Source organism: Carica papaya, chromosome 4 (genome assembly GCF_054855325.1).
Source record: "Carica papaya isolate Zhongbai chromosome 4, ASM5485532v1, whole genome shotgun sequence".
Classification (NCBI taxonomy): domain Eukaryota; kingdom Viridiplantae; phylum Streptophyta; class Magnoliopsida; order Brassicales; family Caricaceae; genus Carica; species Carica papaya.
This window is the reverse complement of record NC_142312.1, coordinates 6,252,453-6,278,660: the sequence shown is the minus strand read 5'-3', so window position 1 is coordinate 6,278,660 and position 26,208 is coordinate 6,252,453. Positions and strand designations below refer to the sequence as shown.

General features: G+C 36.3%; 2 protein-coding genes across 2 annotated transcripts; both read left to right on the top strand.

Annotated features, from left to right (window-relative positions):
• The first annotated feature begins 10,107 nt into the window (after positions 1–10,107).
• On the top strand, positions 10,108–15,378 carry TPPG (Haloacid dehalogenase-like hydrolase (HAD) superfamily protein). The gene is made up of 13 exons (XM_088217606.1): positions 10,108–10,409; positions 10,555–10,646; positions 12,689–12,806; positions 12,897–13,358; positions 13,475–13,615; positions 13,715–13,786; positions 13,875–14,000; positions 14,106–14,264; positions 14,353–14,430; positions 14,520–14,589; positions 14,716–14,786; positions 14,863–14,955; positions 15,071–15,378. Exons 4-13 carry the CDS (start codon positions 13,065–13,067, stop codon positions 15,122–15,124), a joined length of 1,158 nt encoding a protein of 385 aa, XP_088073732.1. The 5' UTR covers positions 10,108–10,409; positions 10,555–10,646; positions 12,689–12,806; positions 12,897–13,064; the 3' UTR covers positions 15,125–15,378.
• Positions 15,379–16,633: 1,255 nt separating this feature from the next.
• LOC110817525 (Aldolase superfamily protein) lies at positions 16,634–25,991 on the top strand. Its single transcript, XM_022046112.2, has 13 exons — positions 16,634–16,834; positions 16,940–17,039; positions 17,163–17,241; positions 17,515–17,590; positions 17,688–17,771; positions 17,862–17,966; positions 19,078–19,158; positions 19,287–19,351; positions 19,933–20,002; positions 20,109–20,186; positions 20,973–21,070; positions 21,160–21,292; positions 25,548–25,991. The coding sequence occupies exons 1-13, from the start codon at positions 16,772–16,774 to the stop codon at positions 25,692–25,694; spliced, it is 1,179 nt and encodes a 392-aa protein (XP_021901804.1). The 5' UTR covers positions 16,634–16,771; the 3' UTR covers positions 25,695–25,991.
• The last annotated feature ends 217 nt before the right edge of the window (positions 25,992–26,208 follow it).

The window sequence follows — 26,208 nt, the reverse complement described above, 5'->3', positions numbered from 1 at the left end:
GAGTGAGATACATTAACTTAATAAAAATGTCACACTACTCATCGATACTGAAATGAAGGTTGGTAAAAATCATAAAAATAACTAATAGAGCTCTTAATTTAAGTAAATTCATTTATTATAAATAAAATCATTTATTACATACTTATCGTAATGACATTTCCAAAACTGACCTATAGAGGCAATAACACAAATAACATTATAATCTCATTTTCAATTAGCCAGAATAATAATTTTTCCTTTTTTATCTTCCAACTGATATCTATGGGGGTCCATAGTGATGTCCCCACTATGCGTGAACCCTTATTATACATTGTCAACTAAGTGGTCATCCTCATACCCTATCTGGTATAAGTGCCAAAAATATTATTCATCAATACTCCGTCTGGTATGATGGTGAAATGAGTCGTCCCAATACCCCTTCTGGTATGAGCACCAAATTACTAACCATCGATACCCCGTCTGATATGAGACAACATTCACGGTAGGATTTTCTATGTACCCAATCCGTCCACCATCTCTCAGGATATTCAGTAAGACTACCATTCATTCATTCACTTAATTAAGCAATTTTTCATTTATACTTAATTTTTAGTTTCATAATTTAACTATAAATCACCCAAGACAAGCAATACATATATCAAAGAAACACAACTGAATCATTTTAGCAACTCCAGTGTATTATTGTGCATTTAAAACTGTAAAAATTAATCAATAAGTTAGAACAGGACAAATAGTAATAAATTACCGGTTCCGGCTCCATTAGTAATTTGTAATTAAATATCGAAGTTTTTTAAATTACGTAAAATACAGTATTATTTATAATTAAAATTCCATAATAGGGAATAAGGTGACTATTTTTACACGAATCGATATTTGAAACACTAAATTTTCAGCTGCGCCTACTAGCGGTCTCTAGGTTCTTTGAATTTTTTTATGGAGATTAAAGCACGCTTCAAGTCCTAGAAATAAACCAAAAAATCTAAAATCAGCATTAAAAACCTTTTTCGGCTAATTTTGAAATTCCGACACGGTGAAACCCTCATGCTCCAGCACGGGTAGCTTTGCCACGAACTGGCCATTTTCGCTTAGTTTTGGCTAATTTCAGCCAGTTTTATACTCATCCTTGTGAGAAAACACGTTAAGGGGTTTCAGTTGGCCAAAAACAGTTGAAAAACAAAAACTTACCGGTTGCAAAATTTTCTGGTGCGGCAGTTTCACCAGCTCACCTTTGCGGTTAGGTGTTTTTCTTCGATCAACTTGTAGAAAAAAAATGGTGAATACAATGGTGGAAAAATCGCACGAAATGAGAATCGGGAAGGGGCTTATCAAAGGCGATTTTTAGTTTTTTCTGCAACAGCGACGCCGGATTTTACCCGCGATTTTCATTTCATCCGCCGGTTTTTTTGCACCGATTTGGCCATGGGGGTGTTCAAAATTAAATTTCGAATGAATGAGAAATTTTTTATCTTTTTTGGTAGTCGGATATGGCTCCGGCAGGGGACGGGTGGCGGTCAGCTCCCTTCTTCGGCGACTGGTTCTTCTTCTTCTGTGTGGAGCTGGCGGCTAGGGTTAGGGTTCGATGTGAAGTGAGATATTTATATCCGTCTCCCTTTACTCTGGACTGTTCATCACGTTTGATCTCGACCGTTCGATTACGTTTAAAGAAGAAATGAATCTGAACCGTTCATCACGATTTGATCTGAACCATACGATTGCATTTAAAGAGGGAATGAATATGGATCATTCATCGTGTTTAATCGCGACCATCCGATCGCATCTGAGGAGGGAACGGATCCGTACCATCCATGCATTCGGGAACAAATTCGGATCGTCCAATTGCGGGTACATAGATTGCCAGCGTGGCCTCCCGCGTGGCACCGAGTTGTTGTGTCTTGCCATGCGGTGCGCTCCGATTCGTCGAGGCTGTTGACTAGGCAGTCCTACATGGTGCATTTTTCTTAAATTACGTTTTGACCCTTAATTTCTGATTTTTCTTTCAAAAATACATATAGAACCCAAATTTCACTTCTTTTCCCCATAATTATTTTTAGTTTCATTCTCCACCTATTTTTTCCTAATTTTTACATTAAATAAAATTTTATAAATTTAAAAATTATATTTATATATATTTATTTTTATTATTATTTTTTTAAAATTAATCCCAGGCCAAATTTTAGGCCCGGGTATTACAACTCTCCTCCCTCTTAAAAGAAATTTGATCCCTTAAATTTGTCTCTCTCTCACTCAATCAAACAGTTGTGGATATATGACTTTAAAGTATGATTCTAGCTCTTATATGACCTCTTTCTCTGTGTGATTCTGCCATAGGACTTTAACAAAAGGAATTTTTTGGTTACGGAGTACTCTACTCTTTTGGTCCATAATACCCATCGGTACCTCCTCGTAGGACAGATCCTCCTGGAGTGAAAGGGGCTTGTTGGCCAAGAGGTGAGAGGGGTCCAGACTGTACTTGCGTAGCATGAACACATGAGACACATTATGGACCCTGAATAGTTCTGGAGATAGTGTCAGTCTGTAGGCAGTTGTGCTAATTTTGTCTAAGATTTCAAATGGCCCAATAAACCGAGGATTTAATTTTTTTCTCTTACCAAACCTACTGATTCCCTTGAAATAAGTGATCTTAAGGAATACTCGATCACTTTTCTCAAATTCCAAATCCCTCCTCCAGGTATCTACATAACTCTTCTGCTTGCTTTGAGTCGTTTGGATGTTCTTCCTGATATTAACTATTTTGGTTGTAGTCTCCTCCATAAGATCTAGACCGAATAATTTTCTATCACCCACCTCTTCCAACAGATCGGTGATCTACATAGGCGGCCATATAACGCTTCATACGGAGCCATGCTAATATTTGCTTAGTAGCTGATATTGTAGGCAAACTCTATTAAGGGTAAATGATCATCCCAATGGCCTCCGAAGTCAAGAACACAAGCTTGAAGCATATCCTCCAGTGTGCGGATCGTCCTTTCTGATTGTCCGTCAGTCTGAGGGTGGAATACGGTACTAAGGGACAGTTTCGTTCTCATGGCTTGCTGAAAACTAGACCATAACTGAGAAGTGAACCTGGAGTCCCTGTCGGATAATACTGTCATTGACATTCCATGTAACCTGACTATCTCCCGGATATATATTCTTGCTATCTTGTCCAAGGGGTCGGTCATCTTGATGGCCAAGAAGTGGGAAGACTTGGTGAGTTGGTCAATAATTACCCAAATGACATCATATCCCGAGCGTGCCCTAAGTAATCCTGTCACGAAATCCATTTTGATGTGTTTCTACTTCCACTCCAGAATTGGTAATAGCTAAATTAGCCCACCTGGACGTTGATGCTCTGCCTTTACTTGCTGACATACCAAATACTTAGAAACAAAGTCGGCCACATCTCTTTTCATCCCGTTTCACCAAAATCGGGGTCGCATACTTTGATACATCTTAGTACTTTCGGGATGCATGACAAATTTTGAGCTATGAGCCTCGGTCATAATGTCCCTTTTCAGCTCACTGTCACATGGAACACACACCATATCCTAAAATCTAATAAACCCATCGGCAGAGACTCAAAATTCTTAATTCACTCCCTATTCTGCATCTCTCTTGAGGGCTGTTAGGGTGGAATCGGCAGATTGAGCTTCCTTTATTCTCTAGATAAACTCAAGTCGAATAGTCAGGTGGGGCAAACATGTAACCCTCTTCACGTCCTGAAGTCGTACCTGTTGTGCGACCCCTATTACTCTGCATTCTAAAACTATTATGTGAATTAGTATACCTGCACTTTTTCTACTAAGTGCGTCGGCTACCATGTTGCCATTGCCTGGGTGATACAAGATGTTGCAATTGTAGTCCTTGAAGAGTTCTATCCATATTCTCTTACGCATGTTGAGATCCTTTTGAGTAAATATGTGTTTCAAGATCTTATAGTCGGTATAGATATGAAAAGTCTCCTCATATAAGTAATGACGCTAAGTCTTCAAGGTGTGAATAATCGCGGCGAGTTCTAAATCATGGCTAGGGTAGTTTTTCTCATGACTCTTCAACTGCCTGGACCCATAGATTGTGATCTTCTCATGCTGCATCAGAACACAACCTAACATCAAGTAGGAGGCATCACTATAAATTGTATATCCACTTGTCCTACTCGGCAAGGCCAATATAGGTACAGTAGTTAACCACTTCTTTAGTTATGAAAAACTACTTTCACAGTCCTCGTTCTACTTTTTTGTTAGCTGAGTCAAAGGAGCAGCTAGACTAGAAAATCCTTCTACAAACCTGCGATAATAATCTGCCATCTCTAGAAAGTTACGAATCTCCTTGACCGAGGTTAATTTTTCCTACCCGAGCATTGTCTCAACTTTTTAGGAGTTCAATGACACTCCATCTCTTGATATGATGTGCCCTAAGAAGGTAGTCTGCTCGAGCCAGAACCCATACTTACTCAACTTTGTATACAACTTCTTTTCTTTGAGATGCTGCAAAACCTGAGTTAGATGGTGAGCGTGTTCCTTTCTGTTTTTTGAATAGACCAGAATATCATCAATAAATACATGACGAACTAATCTAGGAATTGCCTGAAAATTCTGTTCATCAAATTTATGAAGATGATTGGTGCGTTGGTTAGTCTAAATGGCATGATCAGGAACTCAAAGTGTCTGTACCTAGTTCGAAAAACTGTTTTGGAAATGTCTTCTACCTTGATCTTTACCTGATGATATCCTAAATGCAAGTCTATTTTGGAGAAGACTTGGGCACTCTGCAACTAATCAAAAAGGTCATCAATCTTGGGGAGGGGGTACTTATTCTTGATCGTGACCCTGTTCAGTCATCTGTAGTCAATACATAACCTTAATGTCCCATCGTCCTTCCCTACAAATGTGGTTTCGGCATCCCAAGGGGACACACTATGTCGGATGAATTCGCTATCTTGCAATTCATTGACATTTTTTCTCAACTCCTCCATCTCAACACGACTCATGCAGTAAGGGGCAATCGAAATAGGTTGGGTGCCTGCCTGAAGATTTATAGTGAATTCAACTTTTCTGTCCACTAGCAGTCTAGGTAGTTCATCCGGAAATATATCTGGGAAGTTTCGCACTACCGGAATCTCTCGAATACAAATATTTTTTTTAGGTTTGCCTAATTAGAGAAAACAGTCGAGTTAAAACACTTAGTAATAGAAAAAATTATCATGGGAGAATAATGTTTAAATTTTTTTATTAATTTGTAAATGACTCTTATTAGTATGGTTGAATACAATTTTCTTATGGAAACAATCTATGGTGGTGTGATACACCACTAGTCAGTTCATTCTTAGGATTACATCAAAGTCCCTTGTGTCAATATTTATTAGGTTCACACTCAATTTTCTATCTACTATATCTATGATACAGACTCTGTATATAACCTCCCTCAATAATGTCTTACTCTCAGGAATAGACACAAATAATACATAATCAAATCTTTTAGGTAATACATTCAAGTTTAGTGTAAAAATATATGAAACAAATGAATGTGAGACACTAGTAATAATGAAAATATATGTAAGATGATTACAGATAGTGTACGTACCCTTTATCACATATGGGTTGACTTTTGCATCTTGCTGAGTGAGGCTGTAAGCCCTGCCTTGGATAGCAGGTCTGACCTAGTTCTGATTTTTGGGACACTCTCTTGCGTAATGCCGAGCACTCTCAAATATACGGTAAGTATTGTTGAGGCGATAGTAGAGTCAGTCCCTATGATTCTTACCACAATGTTGGTAAGTCCTACCGCATCCTGTTGTTGGAATCTAAGGAGGAGCCTGAGTCATTGACCTAGGTCTCTTGTTCTACTGAAGAGGTGCAATAGGTGCTAGTCTGTGGTGTGAAACCGAGGGCCTGAGGTTCCCTACTTCTGGAGAAAAAATACGAAGGTTCCTTTCTATTAGCTGTGTTTTGGCCAGAACGGCCGAGTAAGTACTGAGCTCGAACACATACAACTGCTATCTAATATGAGGACGGAGACCCCACTTGAACTTTTTTGCCTTTCTGCCTTCATCCATCATGCTCTCAAAAGAATACCAGTCCAACACTAGAATTTTTTGGGCATATTCTGATACAATCATGTCACCCTTGACCAAGTGTGCAAACTCCATTTTCTTTAGATGTCAGAGATACTCTTGGAGGTACTTTGCATTGAAGGCCATCAAGAATTGTTCCCAAGTGATTGGGACGGGTAGGGTGGCCTGCTTGAGTTGCCACAAGCGACCTGCCTCTCCCACCAGCATGTAGGTGGCAAGTATGCTTCTCTGTTCGGGAATCACCACAAGAGTCGTGCAGGCTTTCTCTGTCTCAGCTAACTAGTGTTCGGCATCTTGAAAAGAGGATACCCCTGCAAAAGTAGATGAGTTTAGTTTTTTATACATTTCAATGTAGTTTGGGTCCATTATGGGAGGAATTGGGTCCCGTGGAAGAGGAACTGGAATATGCTGGAGATGGACCGGATGGCCATATGGTGGTACTTGATGATATGGTAGAGGCACCGGATTGTACTGTGGTGGTGCTGGGTAATACGGTTGGGGCACCGGGCTATACTGTGATAATGCCGGGTGATGCGGTTGGGGCACCAGACTATATTGTGGTAGTGCCAGATGGTATTGTGGAGGAGCAAGGTTGTACCGGGGTGGCTCAGGATCTTCCCGTTGCAGGGGTGGCTCAACCTATGGTAGCAGGAGAGGGTCAGGTAGCTCCCTCATTTCCTCTCGGGCCTACTGAGCAGCGATGAGTCCTTCTAATATTTCAAATAATCGGTCAACATCATCTCAAAGCGAACCCTCCCGGGCTGCTCGATTTAGTGGGGGTCTTCCTCTCCTCATCTATTTTTACCAATATTTCACAAGGAATGGTTGAGTGAAATTTATTTTTTGGTGTTTGCTAGGGTTTTTGTGTAAGAAATGGTTCCGAGGAATGCGGTTCTGATACCAAACTATAATGACTTGGAACTTAAAAGAAAATAAATTATAAATTGAATGCGGAAGCGAAATAATAAAGTTAGGTTTGCATTCCTTACAAAATAATTTAGAATACCCAATAGAGATACGAGAATGACCATTCGAAAAGAATAAACGAAAAATTAAAGAAATAAATAAAAAGTAAACAACTGGGCATCCTATTTGCAACTTTTTTGTGGATCGAGATTTGGATCTTGGTCATCTTGATCTAAAATGGTTAATAAAAGAGTGAGGTACACTAGTTTAGTAAGAATGTCACAATGCTCACCGATACAGAAATGAAGGTTGGTAAAAATCATAAAAACAACTAATGGACCTCTTAATTTAAGTAAATTAATTTATTATAAATAAAATTATTTATTACATACTTACAGTAGCGAGATTTCTAAAATCGACCTATAGAGGCAATAACACAAACAATATTATAATCTCATTTTCAATTAGTTAGAGCAACAACTTTTCTTTTTTATCTGACTACTGGCATCTATGGGGGTTTATAGGGATGTCCCCACTACGTGTGAACCCTTATTCAACATTGTTAACTAATCGGCCGTCCCCATACCCTGTCTGGTATGAGGACCAAAAATATCATCCCTCAATACTCCATCCGGTATGAGGGTGAAACAGGTCGTCTACATACTCTGTCTGGTATGAGCTCTAAAATACCAATCCTAGATACCCTATCCGATATGAGGTAACGTTCATGGTAGGGTTTCCTATGTACTCGGTCCGTCCACCATCTCCCAGGATATTCAGTAAGGCTACCATTAGTTCATTCACTTAATCAAGTAATTTTCTGCTTATATTTAATTTCTAGTTTCACAATTTAACTGTAAATCACGAAGACAAGCAATACATGCATCAAGAAAACACAACTGACTCATCTTAGCAACTCCAGTGTATTATTATGCATTTAAAACTATAAAATCAATCAATCAGTTAAAATATGACAAACAATAATAAATAACCGGTTCTAACTCCATTAGTAACCTGTAATTAATTATCAAAGTTTTTTAAATTACGCAAAATATCGTATTATTTATAATTAAACTTAAATTCTATAACAGGAAATAAGGTGAGAGATTCTTACACAAATCGGTGTCCGAAATACTAAACTTCCAGCTGCGTCTACTGGTGGTCCTCGAGTTCTTTAAATTTTTCTTCGAAGATTAAAACACGCTTCAAGTACCTAAAAATACTACAAAAAATCCAAAATCAGTGTTAAAAATCTTTTTCCGACCAATTTTAGAATTTCGGCACGACGATACCGCCGTGTTCTGGAGATTGCACTGCTTTCCGCTGTGGCTGTTTACCTCGGACTAGTCGTTTTCAGCCAGTTTTGGCTGATTTTAGCCGGTTTTAAACTCATCTATGCGAGAAAACATGTTAAGGGGCCTCGGTTGGCCGAAAAAAAGTCGTAAAATGAAAACTTACCGGTAGTAGGATCTTTTGGTGCAGTAGCTCTGCCAGCTCACATTCGCGATTGAGTATTTTTCTTCGGTCAACCTGTAGAAAATAGAATGATGAATACAATGGTGGAAAAAATGCACAAAACAAGAATCGGAAAGGGGCTCATCAGAGATGATTTTTTATTTTTTCTGTGGCGGCGCTGTCGAGCTTTACCTGCAGTTTCCGACTCATTCGCCAGTAATTTTGCTCCGATTTGGCCATGTGGTTGTTCAAAATCAAATTTTGAACGAATTAAATTTTTTTAACCTTTTTCAACGGTCGGAGGTGGCTCCAGCGCAGACGGACGGTGGTCGTCTCCATTCTCCAGAAACTGGTTCTTCTTCTCCAGCGGGGGGCTAACAGCTAGGGTTAGGGTTCGGTGTGAAATGAGATATTTATATCAATCTCCCTTTAATCTGGGTCATTCATCGCATTTGGTCTCGACCGTCCAATCGCATTTAAAGAGGAAATGAATCTGGACCATTCATCGTAATTTGATATGTACCGTACGATCGCTTTTAAAGAAGAAACGAATCTGGACCGTTCATTGCGTTTAATCGCGACTGTCCGATTGTGTCTGAGGAGAGAACGAATCCGGACCATTCACGCGCGCGAGAACAAATCCGGACCGTCCAATCGCTAGCACGCATATTACCAGCATGGTCTCCCACGTGGCACCGAGTCGGCGTGCCTTGCCACGCGGCGCGCTTCGGTTCGTTGGGGCTTCTGATTGGGCAGTCTTACATGACACATTTTTTTAAATTGCGTTTTGACATCTAGTTTTCGATTTTTTTTTCAAAAAATACTATCCGAACCTAAATTTTATATCTTTTTCTCAAAATTATTTTTAATTTCATTCTATTCCTATTTTTTTTCTAATTTTATATTAAATAAAAATTTAAAAATTATATTTATATATATTTATTTTGATTTTTAAAATTAATTTCGGGCCCATGTATTACAGAATACAACATTAAAACACATTTGAATTTCTGGTAAGTATTATGTTTTTGAACATCTTAATTTGAGCAATAACTATAACGGCTAAGCATTTTTATGGAGAAAAAAAGTAAAAGAAAAGACAAGGCCATGATTCCGGCAGTCGGGGGACCGGCCGGCTCGCTATACATGTGAGTTCTCTCCGGCTTGCACGAGATCCGCGCAATTCTTTTAGGAAACCTGAGAGTTGAGCCGTGAAAAGCCATTTCTTTTTACAACTCGCCGATCCTTTCACGTGACCCCGATACACTACGGCCCACGTGGATTTTCATTTTTTCACTTTCAAAATTGTTTTTATTTACTTTTTTTTAAAAGAAAAAGGTTTGTACGTTGGATTTGCCAGTTGTACTTGAAAGCGACGGCGAGAGAAATCTGTCCCGTCTTTTCGGTTGGAGGGTCCCACCAGGGACCCGCAGGAAACACATGATCATGTCAACATTACAGTTGGACAGGTGGCGAGTGTCTGTTTACGCCCCTAGCTTTCACGTACACGTGTCCGTTTCTGGCCAGTCAATATAGCCCCATGGTAAGCTTCTTCCATTTCGCTCTCAGATGACTCTTCGTTTCGACACGAATACATATATATATATATATACATACGTTTTCGAAACTTCAAAAAATTGCAGCTTTGGGACGTGAAATCTTTTGATTACGATTTTTTTAAAAAATAAAAAAGTTGAAAATTGAAAAAAAAAAAAGACAAGTGTTCATAAATGGAAATGGAAATAAATATTTAAGATAAATTTATAAAAAAGAAATAAATAAGGTGGGGATTATGGTAAAATTTGAATGGTGTTTCCCCAACTCAACAACCGTGTTTGCCTTGTTAAACACGTCTTTTCTTTTCATCAGCTATCAAACTCTATAAATACCCCAAGTTTTCGCTTCCATTTTCTTCTTCCCTTCTCTCTCTGCGATTTTTAGGGTTTCTTTTTTCATTTTCACCTTTTCTTTTAAGGTCTTTTTTCTGTTTTCCTGATTTTCCTTTTTATTTTTTTCCTCTCTTCAAAATAATTCTCTTTCCAGAATCTATATTTCCGCCATAATACATAAGCATGCATTCTGTATTGATTGATGGTATATTTTTATCCTCCCCTTCTCAGGTGTGTGATCTGCGAACTGTATTTTCGCGACAAGGTTCGTCTTTCCTCCACAGAAAACCGCTTTTTACGTTTTTTCCCTCTCGTGATTCCAGGTACATTGCTAGTCCATTTCTTACGATTAACTCATTGCTACTTTCAATTTTTTTTATGCATTACTCTTATGCCTCGTCTTTTTTTTTGTTTCCCCATTTTTCTATCCCAACAGAGATAGAGTTTCTTTGCTGTTTCTTTTTTTGTTTCGTTTTGCAACATACGTGACATATATTTACAGATTCTGAGATCTTTATGGTGATCTAACTGTGGAAACCTTCGTAAGAATTAACAGAGATTTTTAGCTTCCAAGATCTTGTTTTCCTTTTTCTTTCTTTTTTTTTGAGTTTTGTTTTACGGCGCTATTTAGTTTCTTGAGTTTCTAGACCGTGTTTGGGAGATTTGACTTCTTAAACGCGAATGATATGCGTTGAAATTAATATGAATGTTTTTATCAAAGAGAAAAACAGGTCGGTCGCATATGTAAGAAAATTTCTTCTGGTGGAGGTTCTCATTAATTAAAGAAAGCGATGCGGACAGACCATTTCCTATGTTTTTCAATATAAGCGATAGTTTCTGTTTTGTCGGTTGCCCAGAACTAGGTAAAAGATGTTGAAGTTTCGAACCGTGTCTTATTCGCTTAATTTCCGTTGGATGTAAAACCTTAAAAATCTTTTTACGAAATTTCAACTCTGATTTCTTGTTAGATGCCATTTTAGCATACGTTGTTTGTGGACTAGGAATTCTCGCCAACAAGTTTCACTAACATTGACTTTGAATGAATTAAACTATGTTGTAAAAAGCTAACTGCTTTAACCGGTAACTTCCATTCATTTTCTGTATTTTATACTTGTACTTCTTCCTTTATATCTCTAGTCATTCATGGGGTAAAGTTGATGGTCGTTTTTAGTGGTTGAAGCGTCTTTTCAAAATCGAATGGGCCAATCAAATTTATGTTTTGTGTTTATACTGTTTATTATTATTATTATAGTGGTGACACGTTTTTGTAAAAATTGAAAATTTCTATGTATTAGATCTAGAAGTGCTACAATCCAGGCCAATGTCGGGCCATAGCACGTATACCATATCACTTATATATATGCAGACACGTGTAAGCGACTACTGTTAGGTATGGAGGTGTATATTTAAATAGTTATGTATTACGTATGTTGATGTTAAAATAAATTGGTTGCCCCAATAATTTTTATAAGGAATTCATCTAAGCCAAGAAACGTAATAAGTGATCAAACATGTCGTAATTGGTGAGGTAAAGCATACATCGAGAGATAATTTATAGTATATATAAAGGATATCATGATCACGAGCGCTTATATTTGCTTCAGAACAAAATATATCGTTTCTGTACTTTTGTTGTGATAGCAGTTTCAACTTTTCAGCGAGGTCTCTTTTTTTCCCAAACATTTGACGAAAACACCAAATATTTTCATTTGGGCCCAATTCTTAAAAGATGCTAACTTATCTGAACTGTCATTAAAGAACATGACTATGAATAAAGTAGTAAAGATCTTTGTATACAGTTAAATTTCTTTCCTTCGGGGTGATTTCTTTAGTTGCACTTCCTTTCTTTGACGGTAAGGTTGGCTTCTTTTTTCAACCCTTGAGGATCAAGATGGTTGCTGCTTCACTTAGTTGTTTACTTAGTCTGATTTTCTGTTATTTATGATTCACTTTAAGTTTGGTCCACAATGGAATTAACTGGAACCAAGTTTAAGGTTTTGCTGTTTTAACTGTTCTGCTTCTGTTTTTATTCTTTAATCTTTTTCGGGGTTTCCGATATTTTCTTTTTCGTAAATATCCGCACAGACAATTTTCTGTTATTAGTGAAGTGGTAGACATGATTCTTTCCTAACATTAACGAAAATGATTGAGCTGAAATGGGGTCCGCTAGACTGGATCCGCCAAACTTTGGGAAGAACTATTTGCAAAGTTTCCCGTTGAATTTGCTTCCTCGCCAGTTTTATGTCGCAAGAAAATATTGACTTTTTTTTTTATAATTATTTTCTTCTATGACAAAAAGCTTCTAAACGCGGTTAGTCCATTTTGATGCTTTTGGTGCATGTGTTTACCGGGCAATCTGGAACAGGTTTAGGTGAAATTCCCTTGAATTTTGAAGGTGTTAGACCATCCTTCTCATGAACATCATTGACAAGATAATGTTCAGGCAGCCGCAATAAATGCGGTGTACTTTTGGAGATGAAAAGGTACAGAAAATATCAGTGAGTTTATTTCTTTGGAATGTTTCATCTCCATGTTTTGAAGCTTTTTTAACTCTACTTGGTTACCATCTCCAGTTTCCAGGAAGTCTGCGCTTGATGGACTGCTTACCAACTACCAGTGACAAGAAAACGTTGAAGAGGTGGTTTTTCATAGATAAACGGGTCGGGTAAAGAGTTCTTGGATTAAGTAGACGTCTGTGTTTATTAATACTGTAAGTAGGCATTGCAAGTGCGGTCTGGCCAATGGAGTTGAAGTCAAATCATGCTTCTCCTGTTCTCACTGATCCCGCACCAGTAAACAAGTCAAGACTGGGGATCCATTCAAGTCTGTTGCCTTATGGGCAGCCGGGAGCATCAGTTTCTTCTGGAAAGTTTGTAACAATCCCAAGAAAAAAGCCTGGAATGTTTGATGATGTTAGGTCCAATGGTTGGCTGGATGCCATGAAATCCTCATCACCTCCTCGCAAGAAGCTCCTTAAGGATTTCAATTTAGAGATAGCTTCAGATGATGTTGACGTTGCTTACAGCTCCTGGATGGTATGCTCATTTAATCTTTGATAAATAAATGGAATGATTTAAGAACATTGACTAACGTTATATTATTTAACTTGTATCTTCTAATTGTTTTCTCTTCTCTTCTTCTGCTTTTGCAGCTTAAGCATCCTTCCGCACTTAAATGCTTTGAGCAAATTACTAATCATGCAAAGAGCAAGAAAGTAGCTGTCTTTCTTGATTATGATGGGACTCTCTCTCCCATAGTAGATGACCCAGATCGTGCCATTATGTCTGATCCTGTAAGAGTTACTCGGTATTTTCCTCTAAAAAAAAAGAATAATTACCCTGTGTTTGTTATATGCACAAGAAATGCTGAAATCAGACAATTTGTTTGTCAGATGCGATCGACTGTAAGAGACGTTGGAAAGATTTTCCCTACAGCAATTATTAGTGGAAGAAGCCGTGACAAGGTAGTTTCCCTGAACATTCAAAAGTTTTATTTTATTCTTTTTCCTTTTTCCTCGTGAAAATTTTATCAGTATAATGCTCTGTGTTCAGGTTTATGAGTTGGTAGGACTAACAGAACTATATTATGCTGGTAGTCATGGCATGGACATCATGGGACCTGTTAATCACACAGAGCCCAATGGCCATCCAAATTGTACTAAATCTACTGACCAACCGGTAATATGTTGCCACTAAAACTTCAGTCACTTAATTAGCTTTGAAAAGAAAAAGAGTGGTGCCTTTGATTTTGTTGTTGATCCTCGTCTATTTTGTTTGTGGTAGGGGAAAGAGGTAAATCTTTTCCAGCCCGCTAGTGAGTTCTTACCCATGATTGACGAGGTTTTTAGAACCCTCGTCGAGAATACTAGAGGAATCAAAGGTGCAAAAGTTGAGAATCACAAGTTTTGTGCCTCTGTACATTACCGTAATGTAGATGAGAAGGTGAGGACTTAAACAGGATTTAACTCTGTCTTCACACGCTTTGAATTTGGTTTCCAAGTGAGATTGCGTGTGTTTCATCTTACTGCAGAACTGGCCTACTATTGCACAATCAGTTCATGATATCTTAAAAGATTATCCGCGGCTGCGATTAACTCACGGGAGGAAGGTATTCTGTATTGGCTTTAAATGCTTCTCCTACTACATTCATGAATATATATATATATGTAATAAAGTTGGGAGTTTTTGTTGTGGCAGGTTTTAGAGGTTCGTCCTGTGATTGATTGGGATAAGGGAAAAGCAGTGGAATTTCTGCTCGAGTCCCTTGGTCTTTATTCTATGTCGCTCTCTGTTCTTAATTTTATTTTAAATTATAAAAATTGAAGCAATCAGCATAGAGTTGAGGATGAAGGGTCTGGTTTTCTCTTATTTAATTTGTGAAACAAAATTGCAGGGCTAAAGAATAGTGAGGATGTGCTCGCAATTTATATTGGAGACGACAAAACAGATGAAGATGCATTCAAGGTTAGAAATTGTAAATACAGAGTGGTTGGTTGTGAGATATTAGGTGGTAGAATGGCTATAATATTGATTTCCACAGATGTTGCGAGAGAGGAATCAAGGATATGGGATCTTGGTATCTTCAGTACCCAAAGAAACCAATGCATTTTATTCCCTCAGAGACCCATTAGAGGTGTTTCTTTATTCGTTTTGCCCTTGATTTGATATTCAGAGACGGTACTTAAGTGTCTAGCAATTATTTATAATATAAATGTTTTCTTTTTTGGGGGTGGGGGGGTGTTTTGCAGGTAAAGAAATTCCTCAAGTCTCTGGTAACATGGAAGAAACTAAACGTGATGTAAGTTGGCGAGAGGAGCACGGAGTCATCCGCCTATAGGATATAGCCCTTTAGGTTAACTCATAATAAACCAATGGTTCTAGTTGGCTTTTTTCCACCTATTATATTTTAGTTATTATTATTATTTTTTTAATATTTTACTTGTGGTAAAGGTTTTCTTTTTATTTTTTTTTTTTATTTTGTGGTCTAAAATGTTTAATTTGAAGTTTATTTTTATGTGGTTAAATTAATTGTATTCTTTATTGCCTTGAAAGGTTATGTGGCATGGTTGTATGTATGTTGATTAAAAAAAAAAAAGATGAAAACAAAAAGACAAAGGTAAAAAGCTAAAACTATGAAATAAGATCCCAGTTGTTTGAAGGAATTGGACACATGAAAACTGTCAAGGACGGAGCATACAAGAAAAAATGTGGTGTGGAATTATCTTCCATCTTAGATATAAATTAGAGTCGGCCAACTTTGTTTGTCTGTTTTGTTTCACTATTATTTGGAGCATGATTCAGAAAAATGTGTAATCCACATATATTATTACAACCACTTATTCTGGCTTTACCCGAAACTGAGGCAATTAGTTATAAAAATTTCTCTCTTTTTTTTTTTTTAAATATTAATTCTAACTACATTTACTATTCTCAAAAATCATATGTATGCATTTTAAGTTCTTATTATTTAACTATTACGTGGCACATATTCAAATTTTATTTAATATTTGTTAAAAAAAAAACTGTACTTAAATTATTTATTCTTTATTTAAGATCTTCATTATTTATTATTTAATAGTTAGTTTTTATAGAAAAAAAAAAAGAATTTTTTTATTAATCGAAAGAATTAATTAAAATATTAATCTAAAATTTGTTGGAAGTTTCTTTCTTTATTTTTTTATTTATTTATAATTTCTTCTTTGTTTTTTTATTAATTTTACTCAAATATATAGCTAAATTTTTATTTCGTATAAGAAATAAGAATATGAGTTTTACATTTTTTATAATAATTAAAATATAAAAAGAATTCTTCTATTAAACCAAAAGATTAGTAAAATTATTTGTTTAAATTATTCTTGAAAGTTGTAGACTTTAAGGATAAAAAAAAAAAAAAAACATATTTATCTAAATTTTGTTTAAAGGTAAAAAGTCATTGATCTTTTTTCTTTTGCAAAATCAAAACATTATTTATCTTAGTAGTAAATGTGAATAAAGAAGGGAAGGAATAATTTAATTTATATTAATGAAATTGTAGTGGTGATTATATTAAGTTAAGTGTCAAAATAATTTAATTTATTATTATGTTAATAATATTATAAATAAATTTATTAATTTTTTAAATAAAAAGAAATATTATATAATAATTAGTTGTTTTTAAAAACTCCATCTTTTATTTATTTAAAAGAAAAAAAAAATAGAAAAAGAGCGAAAGAGTGACACGTGTAAAATATCTTGGAATTCATTTATATCTTAATTTCATCCAGTCACACTGCCCCTACTTCAATACAAGACGGGAGAAATGTATAACTGACAACTCGAGCTTCAACCCCCCACCAACCTTTGATCCCATCCCCAGCCACCTCATCACAACACTCTTCTTCTCTCTCTTTCTCTCTCTCTCTCTCTCTCTCTCTCTCTCTCCCTCTGATTTTGAATCTGAAGCAGAAGGAATGTCACTCTCCTTGCAATCTCCGCCATTCTCAGCTCTCTCCTCCTCTTCTTCTTCTTACCAGGCAACCTCCTCTCTCCTTTCTCCCTCTCTGCATGTGTATCCATCCTTTGTGAATTCATGTATGTCTATGCTTGGCTCATTTTTGTGCGATGTTGAGTATTGACAGAAGGGAAGGCTGAGTTTGACGGGGGGATCCGCAGCTTCTACTCTGCTCTTCAAGCTCCAGAGATCATTTCCTCGAATTCGAGCTTCTTCTCTTGACACCGGTACTCTTCTCTCTGTCTCTCTGTCTCTCTCTCTCTTCGAATTTCAACAATATTCTTATTCGATTCCTGCCTCCATATAATATACATTATGCTGATAATTTTTTTTTTCCTTTTGCTCTTAAGGAATGGGCACTGAATTGGATGCAGTGTCTGCCTTCAGTGAGATCGTACCTGACACCGTTATTTTCGATGATTTCGAAAAGTACCATTCGTTCCCTTTTATCTCTCTCTTTCTCTAACTTGATATCTGATAATGGAATTCAGTTTTGATGATATTGTTCGGTTGCTGCTTTTAGATTGTATTTGATATTTTATCTCCCGTTTACTGCAACATTGAAGCCAATTACAGAGATTATCATATAAAACTCAAAAATTCAGTTTCACAAATTTTCATCTGTGTGTTTGTGTGTTGTTGGTAGGGGATTACAAGAATTGATGGTGTTTTGTTAATGTTTATTTATCAATTCAAACACAGGTTTCCCCCAACTGCTGCTACCGTTAGCTCCGCGCTCCTCTTGGGTATCTGTGGTCTTCCCGATACCATTTTCAGGGTAAGTATACGATCTCAGTGAAATGGAAAATTGAGAAGCTAAAGAAATACGGATTTATGTTTATCTAATTAAATCATTTTCCCCCAATTGTGCACAGAATGCTGTGGATATGGCCTTGGCGGATTCTGGGTGTTCTGGGCTGGAAAACTCTGAATTGAGATTGTCTAGTTTTGTTAGCAAGGTTGGTCTTTGTATATATCGATCTTAGGAATGCTTACAGTTGTGGCTGCTGGATAGCTTCTGTTCCTGACAAGTGGTAGTTGAAGCGTAGGCTTTAGTTAATGTTGGTGGTGATTTGTCAAGGCTTGTTCCTGGTCGAGTGTCCACTGAAGTGGATGCCCGTCTGGCATATGATACTCATGGCATCATCAGGAAGGTATTGCCTTTTTTTTCTCCCTCAATTTGTTCTTTTCAGGCATATTATTTGGTTGTTGATGCCTCTCTTAGATTAATTATGACTTGCTGACTGCATCTCAAGTTGTTCATATAAACCAACTTTCTCTCTTCATACAAGTTGGTTGTTGGTATTAAAAAATGATATTCTATTCCTTCTTTTGAAAAATTAATCATGAAAAGTTGATGTATATTCATCTGAAATTCATTGATGATTACTGTTCGAACCTTTCTGCTTGAGTTTCTGGCCTCTGCCTGAGACATTCAATGAAAGACCGGAAATTTCGTAAGTTTATTGTAATGGCATTGTCATGCATGACTTTCTTGAGATACTTTCATTCTCACTGATTCTAACATGCTTGCTAACAGTATTTGCTATACTTTGTTGACTTTTGGACCATTTATAAAGAGCACTAAATTTATGGTTATAGTGAGATCTCATTTTCCTTGGTAAGAAGAGAAACTTTGAGAATTTTCTCTTTGTGAATTGAGTACCATCTCATATTTAGTAAGTTACTCTCATGAAAATTCCATGTGGGTGAAAAATCCTTAAATATTCAAGATAGAAATGTAACATAGGATGCACTCAGAACAAGATAAAAAAAATAGAAAAATATCGAAGAGAAAAATGTGAGTAAGATAGAAATTTAGTAAACGCTTCAGATAGAATGAGATGAAAAGGGAAGCAAATAAGAAAAAGAAAAATATATTTTAAGGAGGGATTCATATGGATTTTGGGGCATTTTTTTCATGGGTTGGATAATACTTTTTTTTTTTAATTTCAAAATTTTGAAAGGATTTTGTATCAGTATCAGTCATATAACTTGTTCTTACCAGTATGTCCTTTTCTGGTAAGTTTATTCAGCATTCTACCTGTTATGGAATTTGATATGTTTGGTTCCGCTCTGATACGAAATTTAACAATGTACCTACTAATATTAGGGAAGTACAGCACCTACAGAATGGTACATCATTAACTACACTGTTTGAAATTGCATTTTAAAGCTGGAGTCTACTAAAGATGCAGGAGCTTGACTTGTAGATGTTCTAGTTGATATTGCAATTTAATAGCCGGAGTCTATTCAAAATTGCAGGTGCATGAATTATTGAAGTTGTATGATGAGGTTGATGTTCCTCCTGAACGATTGTTATTCAAAATTCCTTCAACTTGGCAAGTAAGTTTCCAAGAGAATATGCTATATTTCCATTCTAATTTCTCAGGAAAAATTTCAGTATGATAATCCTTGCATGTAAACTCATAAGTCTCCTCTCTCTGGCCTATCTCTTCTCATTTCCGTATCAGGGAATAGAAGCCGCGGGATTGCTGGAATCCGAGGGAATACAAACACATTTGACTTTTGTTTACAGGTATCCGGTCATGAAATGCATGCAGTTTGTATAAGAGGGGGGCCTGTTTAGGGAAGAATATTGGTGGCAGTATTGGAATACTACAGTTCTGGAAAGTGGACTTGGCCTAATTTTGTAGATTACACTCCACTCCTAATATATTTTAGTATCTTCTTAGATTTCTGTTAAGCAGAATAAAAATCTTCTCAGATATCTTCTCCAAAGGGGAAAGTTAAAAAAGGAAAACTTCTCAATTGTACTTGTATATCTGGACTGTTATTTTTCATAGGATTCTCATATTTTAGATTGAAAGTCCGTTAGATGTAATTGGGGCTTGTGCCATTTCACTGTGGGCACGCATTTGGCTTTCTAAAGCTCTACCATACTGCAGTCGAAACAGAAAATGTAGTAGCAATAAACTGTGTCAAGTAGTTTTCTTATCATCTCTGTCATTGTTGACTTGATAATCTTTTTCATATGAAATAATGGCGTTTACATCCTCCTTCCTTGCTTCCATTTCCTACATTTATTTTTATCACTGTTAGTTATGTGCCTTAAAGAATGCTTCTCTAAAATGATCCTTCATAATTTTATCATGTAAGCTTTGCTCAAGCTGCAGCTGCAGCCCAAGCTGGGGCGTCTGTTATTCAGATTTTTGTTGGGCGCATTAGGGTAACTTTCTAATTCTGTGGACCAGCAGCGTTCCTGTTGTTGGACTGCTACTTATTTTTCCTTTTAGTGTATGTCTGTTTTCTTAACATTTGTCCACTGATCTCAGGATTGGGCACGTAATCATTCTGGGGATCATGATGTAGAAGCTGCTCTTAGAAGAGGAGAGGATCCTGGTCTGGCTTTGGTTAGTTTGAAATTTTATTCTGTTGAGCTTTCGTTTATTTTCTAATGTTCAAATTTCTCCTTTAATGTGTCTTGCACTTAGCAGAAGGTTGGTACTTCTATAAGGAACTGCTGTATGTGCAAGCCATGCAAACAATTGATTCCCTTGGTTGTTTAGTAGTGTAGTTAAGTTGTTTGAATAAACTGTCACAGTAAAAGGATGTTTTGTACTAGTACAAGTATAGATCTAGAATATATTTGGTATTTTTTTTTGTGCTTTACAACTTCTCACTTTGTAAACCAATGTTTTCTTTTTTGAAGGAAATAATCCAAGGTTTTTCATGGCTTTCACCGAGTTCTATGGCATCTCCAATAGGGATAATACTTATTCTTTTACTATGTGCAGTCATTAGACAGCCTTGCATGTGGTGACACTATTTCCGATATATTTTTAAATTTTGATTTCACTGCATCAATGATGTCATAATTTTTATCCAGTATTCACTATACTGTAGTTGCTCTATCTTTGAACATTTTGTCTGCAAAAGTATAAACGAGATGCATTACTTATTCTAAGTTACCATTTCATGAGCTTAGATTGGAGTTTGTTGCTGTTTTGAGGAGTCTTTATAGCTTAAATAGGTGGAAGTTTGCCTAATTGGTTTGGCTTGTGAATTCTGTCTTTAATTTCTGAAATGTTTTTCCTTTTTTATTTCAAAAAATTTGTGAAATGTTTTTTAAGAAGCTCCTGTTTTAAAGACAGTTGCCCCGATAAATCTTTATTGCATGTACAATTGTAATTTTGCAGATCACAAAAGCTTATAATTATATTCACAAGTATGGATATAAATCAAAGTTGATGGCAGCAGCTGTGCGAAATAAGCAAGATCTATTCAGTCTTCTGGGGTAATTTACTACTTAACTTTAATAACTTTTAACTGGAAAATTTTAGTAATTTCACTAAAGTCTGATGATATTTTGCTTTCACTTTTCAGTGTTGATTATATCATTGCACCATTGAAGATATTGCAATCTCTCAAACAATCTGTAATTCCTGATGAGAAGTACTCTTTTATTAGAAGGCTGTCACCTCAATCTGCTGCTAACTACAATTTTACAGATGAAGAGGTCTGTACACTTTCCATCATCTTGTTCTCATTATTCTCTTGGAAAATGTAGTTCGTACATAATGATCCACCCATTTGGGAGATAAAGGTCCCATTTGGTCCACCCAATAATAAAAAATGCAGATTTATTTGGTGATTTTGGTAAGTCAGTGTAGCAACTGGAAAAATTGGGTCTCAGCCTGGAATAGCTTCAAGGTATCATGAATTGGAAATTTAGTTGAAGATTTAAATGAACATGATAACTCTAGTTTTATTGAAAGATTATTGGGTTTACTAATGCGGATGCAACTGCCAATTTTTCATCACAATCACCATTTGTTCTAGTTTCTTACTTGGCACTAACAGAAAAAACAACTTTCTGCTAGTCTGCTAACACTACTATTGTGATTGACCATCACGTATGACACGTATCAGGGATATAATATGCATAGTTTTTGCCACTTTAAGGCAAACTTTATACTGTGTATTTTCCTACACGTGTTTATATGGTGTGTTGTCCCACGGACCAGATGATTTGTGACACTTGTTTCTGTGTAAAACTTGGAGAGTGTTTCTATAGAACTTTTGAAATGTAGAACACTGGAAAGTAAACAGTTAATAATATAGATAGTTGTAAAGACTGTTTCACCTCGATATTGTTTTGGAAGAGGAAGGCTCTAGTGGTAGCTAGAAGTTGATTATTTTTGTATTCCGCTAGTCTATTTTGTTGTAGAGTGTGGATGTAGATTATTCATGAAAGATTCCTTCTTGGTGAAAAAATAATGAAAGTGTGTGATTAAAAATTTTTTTTGTGATGTCAGTCCGAAATATCAATATGAATTAATAAAAATATAATCATACTTCTTTTGTTGCTATTAAGAAATATTACACGCTTATGGTCGAGAAGTTTACTTATATCGCAATGTAAATTTTCACGAACAGAATTTTTAAATAAAGAGTAAAACATGACCTTTATGATTGAAAAAGATGGGTGTCCAAGTTTTGTGTGGTTGAGTTAGAGCTTGTTGATAAAGTCTGAAGTAGCGGCAGAGAGAGATAACTTAGCTGCATCCAAGTGTGCAATCCGTTTCTAGCTTTAGCATGTCTAATTATCTTTCTCAAGATCCTGAAAGTCATAATAAGGCAAGAAGAAGATTATTTGCAGTTCAAATCCTTTAATAATTTAGTGACCGACACAAGATTAGTACAAATGTTAAGGATATGTAACACATTCTCTAGAACCAGGATAGGATTAAGTTTAATGTTTTCTGTTCCTGCACTGGTGATTCGATCCATTAGCAGTAACAATTTTTCTACTACTTAAACATGGAATATGTGTGAAAGTATTTTGAAGAGTTGATCATATGGTTAGTGGTCCTTGAATTTATAATTCATGACATTTCAAAGTCTATTCGAGATATTTATATCGTGTGAGAAAGAAAACATATATGAGCATGTCACCAAACTTGTACCTGTGGGATTTTTTGGATTAGCCATGGTGGGTTTCGCACTAATAACTTGAGATGAAACCTCTGAATGATCTTATGGGATGATTAAGACCGATTAAATAGAGCAAAATTTAAGGATTACCGGGCTGGAACAGAATTTGCAAGCTGTTCGCAATAGAGGGCTAAGTGTGTGAAGAATCGACTGTGCTTGTGGGCTATGCACAACAGGCAGACACAGCAAGGTTGTAAGGGTGTTGGCTGTGCGCAGAAGGGCAGATGCACAGTTAGATTGATAGTGTTGCTGAGTAGAGGCACAGCTAGAGGCGCCAAACGAGTGGCCAGAGGTGTTGTTTGGGGCTGGCGCAGCAGAGGGTAGCTGCATAGTGACAACTGGCTGTTTTCCATCTACTGTTGCGGTTGTTGCAGTAGAGAGGTTGATCCGTGACTGGTGGTTGGGGTTGGTGGTTGCTGCTGCAGGGGGCAACAGCTGGTTGCATGTGTTGTGGGGATTAGCTGCGGCAGTCTGCATGTGGTGCAGGTCTGGTTGAATGGAGGAGATGTTGTGGAGGTCTAGCTTGTGCACAGACATGCTGGTGGGTGGTGCAACAGCCGGGAGCAGTGGCAGAGCCAGCTGGACGTCTGAAAAGATGTTGGATGCTTGGCTAGAGAATTCTGGCACCAATGGTGAAGGTCAGTCTTGGTGCTAGCGGCTGGATGGTGGTGGTCGGTAATCAAGACTGGTCTCTTAGGGTTTTGTGTGTTATTTCGGTAATAAAGGCTTATTAGGATTTATGAAGGAGGTCTAGGATTTTTTTTCTCAAGCTCTGTACCATGTTAAGAATAGTCGAACGAGTATTTTATTGAACATCACATCCTCATATATATAGGTTTTCTAAAATAGAAAAAAAAAATTAATTACATAAGATGTATTTTACCTTAATATCTTTTAATCTAATTTACATATAGTATACTCTCTTTAACAATTACAAGTCTTCTGAAGGAATCTTAGAAGCTATCATTCAAACTTGTTAGCACATCAGTTGATCCTATCATAAACTGGGCTGGTAGAGGATGACTTAGTGTTGGATAAGGAAATGTACTGGAGACTATTAGGAAAACTGATATACTTGTTACATACCAGATCAGACATTGCATATGCAGTTAATGTAGTGAGTTAGTTCATACACAAGTTCAAAGAAGTGCATATGCAAGCTACCTACAAGATACTCCATTACTTAAAGGGTACTGTTGGTAAGGGAATTATGTTTAAAAGAAATAATGAGCTACTTCTTGGAACATATATGGATGTTGACTATGCAAGATCTCTAGTTGAAAGATCACTTCTAGATATTATACCTTCTTTAGGGAGAAATCTAGTGACTTAGAAAAGTAAAAAAACAAAATGTAGTAGCCGGTCAGTGCAAAGTCAAAATTCAAGGCTATGGCTCAAGGGGTGTATGAACTCATATGATTGAAAATGATTTTAGAAGATTTGAAGATTTAGTTGAATGAGCCTATGACTCTATTGCAACAATAAATCAATAATTAGTATCGTTTATAATCACGTCATGACACGACGAAACATATTGAAGTAAACAAATATTTCATTAAGGAGAAATTGGATAATAGATTGATATGCACTTCATATATGCCTATTGTTTTGCAACTTGCGGATGTATTGATTAAATGATTAAGTAACCCTAAATTTCATGTTTTATTGTCAAGTTGGAAATGAGTAATATCTATATTCAAGTTTGAGGGGGAGTGTTGAGAAATTTGAAGTGTATATTAAAACAGAGTAAAAAGTATATTAGTAATATACTCATCTCATTGTAATTAATTGTATTTCTTTTTATTGCTCATGTAAACTTGTAAAAACTGGTCCTTTATATTTCAATAAAATGCATGTCATTTTTCCATGGAATCCAAACAATTTTCTACGGTTAAAACACTACGAGTTCAAAGCTTATTGGAGCTAAAAATCTCATGCGCACAAAATTACCAAAAATAATAAGCTAACCCAGACACCATCATTGTAATCTTAATACCATTAGATTTTATTTATATTTTTAACTCCGTAAATCATTGTTCTTTTATTAGGATTCTTTAATTATAATTAGATTAGGATTTTAAACTAGTATATTAGAATTTTACACGAAATCTAATTTTTGAGATCACTGCAGCTATTTAGAAAACTTATTTTGAGAATTTTGAGGAATATTTCTGGTTGTTTAAAGCAATCAAATCTTATATTTGATACTTAAAAAATTCTTCTTTGGCCGCATATCTAAGAAAACCTAGGTTCGGTATCTAGGTTTAGCCTCAATCCCTAATAGCCAGTTTGACCCACGCTTGTTCTATATCATTTATACATTTGTTTATTCGTAAAAACATATATAGTGGTGTGTATTTTTGGAGTCATCAAGTACAATGGCTTTACAAAATATTAAAAAAAATTATTTTCAAATATCATATTTTGTTCTCATTATCATTCCATTATCTTATCCATTTTTACTCCACACTACATACTGCCATGAATTTTTTTTCTTTGAATAAACACAGGAATAAATATCATGAATTTAGAAAATAAAAATTAGAAAATGCTTTTATTTACCAACTAGAGCCTAAAACATTTCCTTTAGAATGGTTTTAGAATTCTGGTTTCCTACATATTTCTGTCTGAAGTCTGGAAGTTTTCTCATTCTTTTCAAAAATAAAAGATAGCAGTTAGTAGTGCTTTCTTTCTTTATTTATTTATTTTTTCAGAAAACTAGTATATAAAGAGTTGAGTTTGCTAATTGGTTAACTTCTGGTGGTCTTAATTTTCAGCTTACTAAGTGGGACCAATTAAGCCTTGCATCTGCCATGGGCCCTGCCTCAGTGGAGCTTCTGGCTGCTGGGCTTGAAGGATATGTTAACCAAGCAAAGCGGGTTGAAGAGCTATTTGGAAAGATTTGGCCACCTCCAAATGTGTAAATGAGTTTTTTCCCCATGCTATGAAGATCTTGTCTGCATCAAATAAGTAGAAGTTTCAAGTTTTGCTCTTCCTTATTCTCCTTTCTCCGTTTGTCGGATACCTAGAAATGATATCTATCTAATGTGCTGTGCTGCAAAACTCTTTAAATGATAAGAAAGTGTGGGTTTAAGCCCCAGCCTTTTACAATCCTAACACTATGTTGCTTTGGTTTGCGCCTTTTGGTAGCTGAACAAAGATTCTGCTGCTGCTTGGCGATCACATGAATTATATGAAGATCTTTGAGTCTCATGATCTAACTAACTCTGTGTCTTTATAAACATTGTTGGATTTTACGGGGCATGATTTATATAGTTGTATCAGGTGGTGCTTCACTTGGAAAAGGTAGATAACAATTTTTGGACCTGATGAGTTTGAAGGTAGCGAAGGACAGCCAAGTTGGCAACATTTCTTACTAATTTCTTACTATTTCTGTTTGCTTTTGTCAGTTCCCCTCCCCCCTTCCCCCCCCCCCCC

What these genes read in the sequence shown, in the direction of transcription:
- LOC110817525 (XM_022046112.2), top strand. Translation starts at nt 16,772, where the DNA reads ATGTCACTCTCCTTGCAATCTCCGCCATTCTCAGCTCTCTCCTCCTCT. An exon ending in CTCATGGCATCATCAGGAAG is followed by an intron (nt 17,967 to 19,077) that starts GTATTGCCTTTT and finishes TCAAAATTGCAG; the next exon opens with GTGCATGAATTATTGAAGTT. An exon ending in TTTTTGTTGGGCGCATTAGG is followed by an intron (nt 20,003 to 20,108) that starts GTAACTTTCTAA and finishes CACTGATCTCAG; the next exon opens with GATTGGGCACGTAATCATTC.
- TPPG (XM_088217606.1), top strand. Translation starts at nt 13,065, where the DNA reads ATGGAGTTGAAGTCAAATCATGCTTCTCCTGTTCTCACTGATCCCGCA. An exon ending in GTGCCATTATGTCTGATCCT is followed by an intron (nt 13,616 to 13,714) that starts GTAAGAGTTACT and finishes TTTGTTTGTCAG; the next exon opens with ATGCGATCGACTGTAAGAGA. An exon ending in CTAAATCTACTGACCAACCG is followed by an intron (nt 14,001 to 14,105) that starts GTAATATGTTGC and finishes TGTTTGTGGTAG; the next exon opens with GGGAAAGAGGTAAATCTTTT.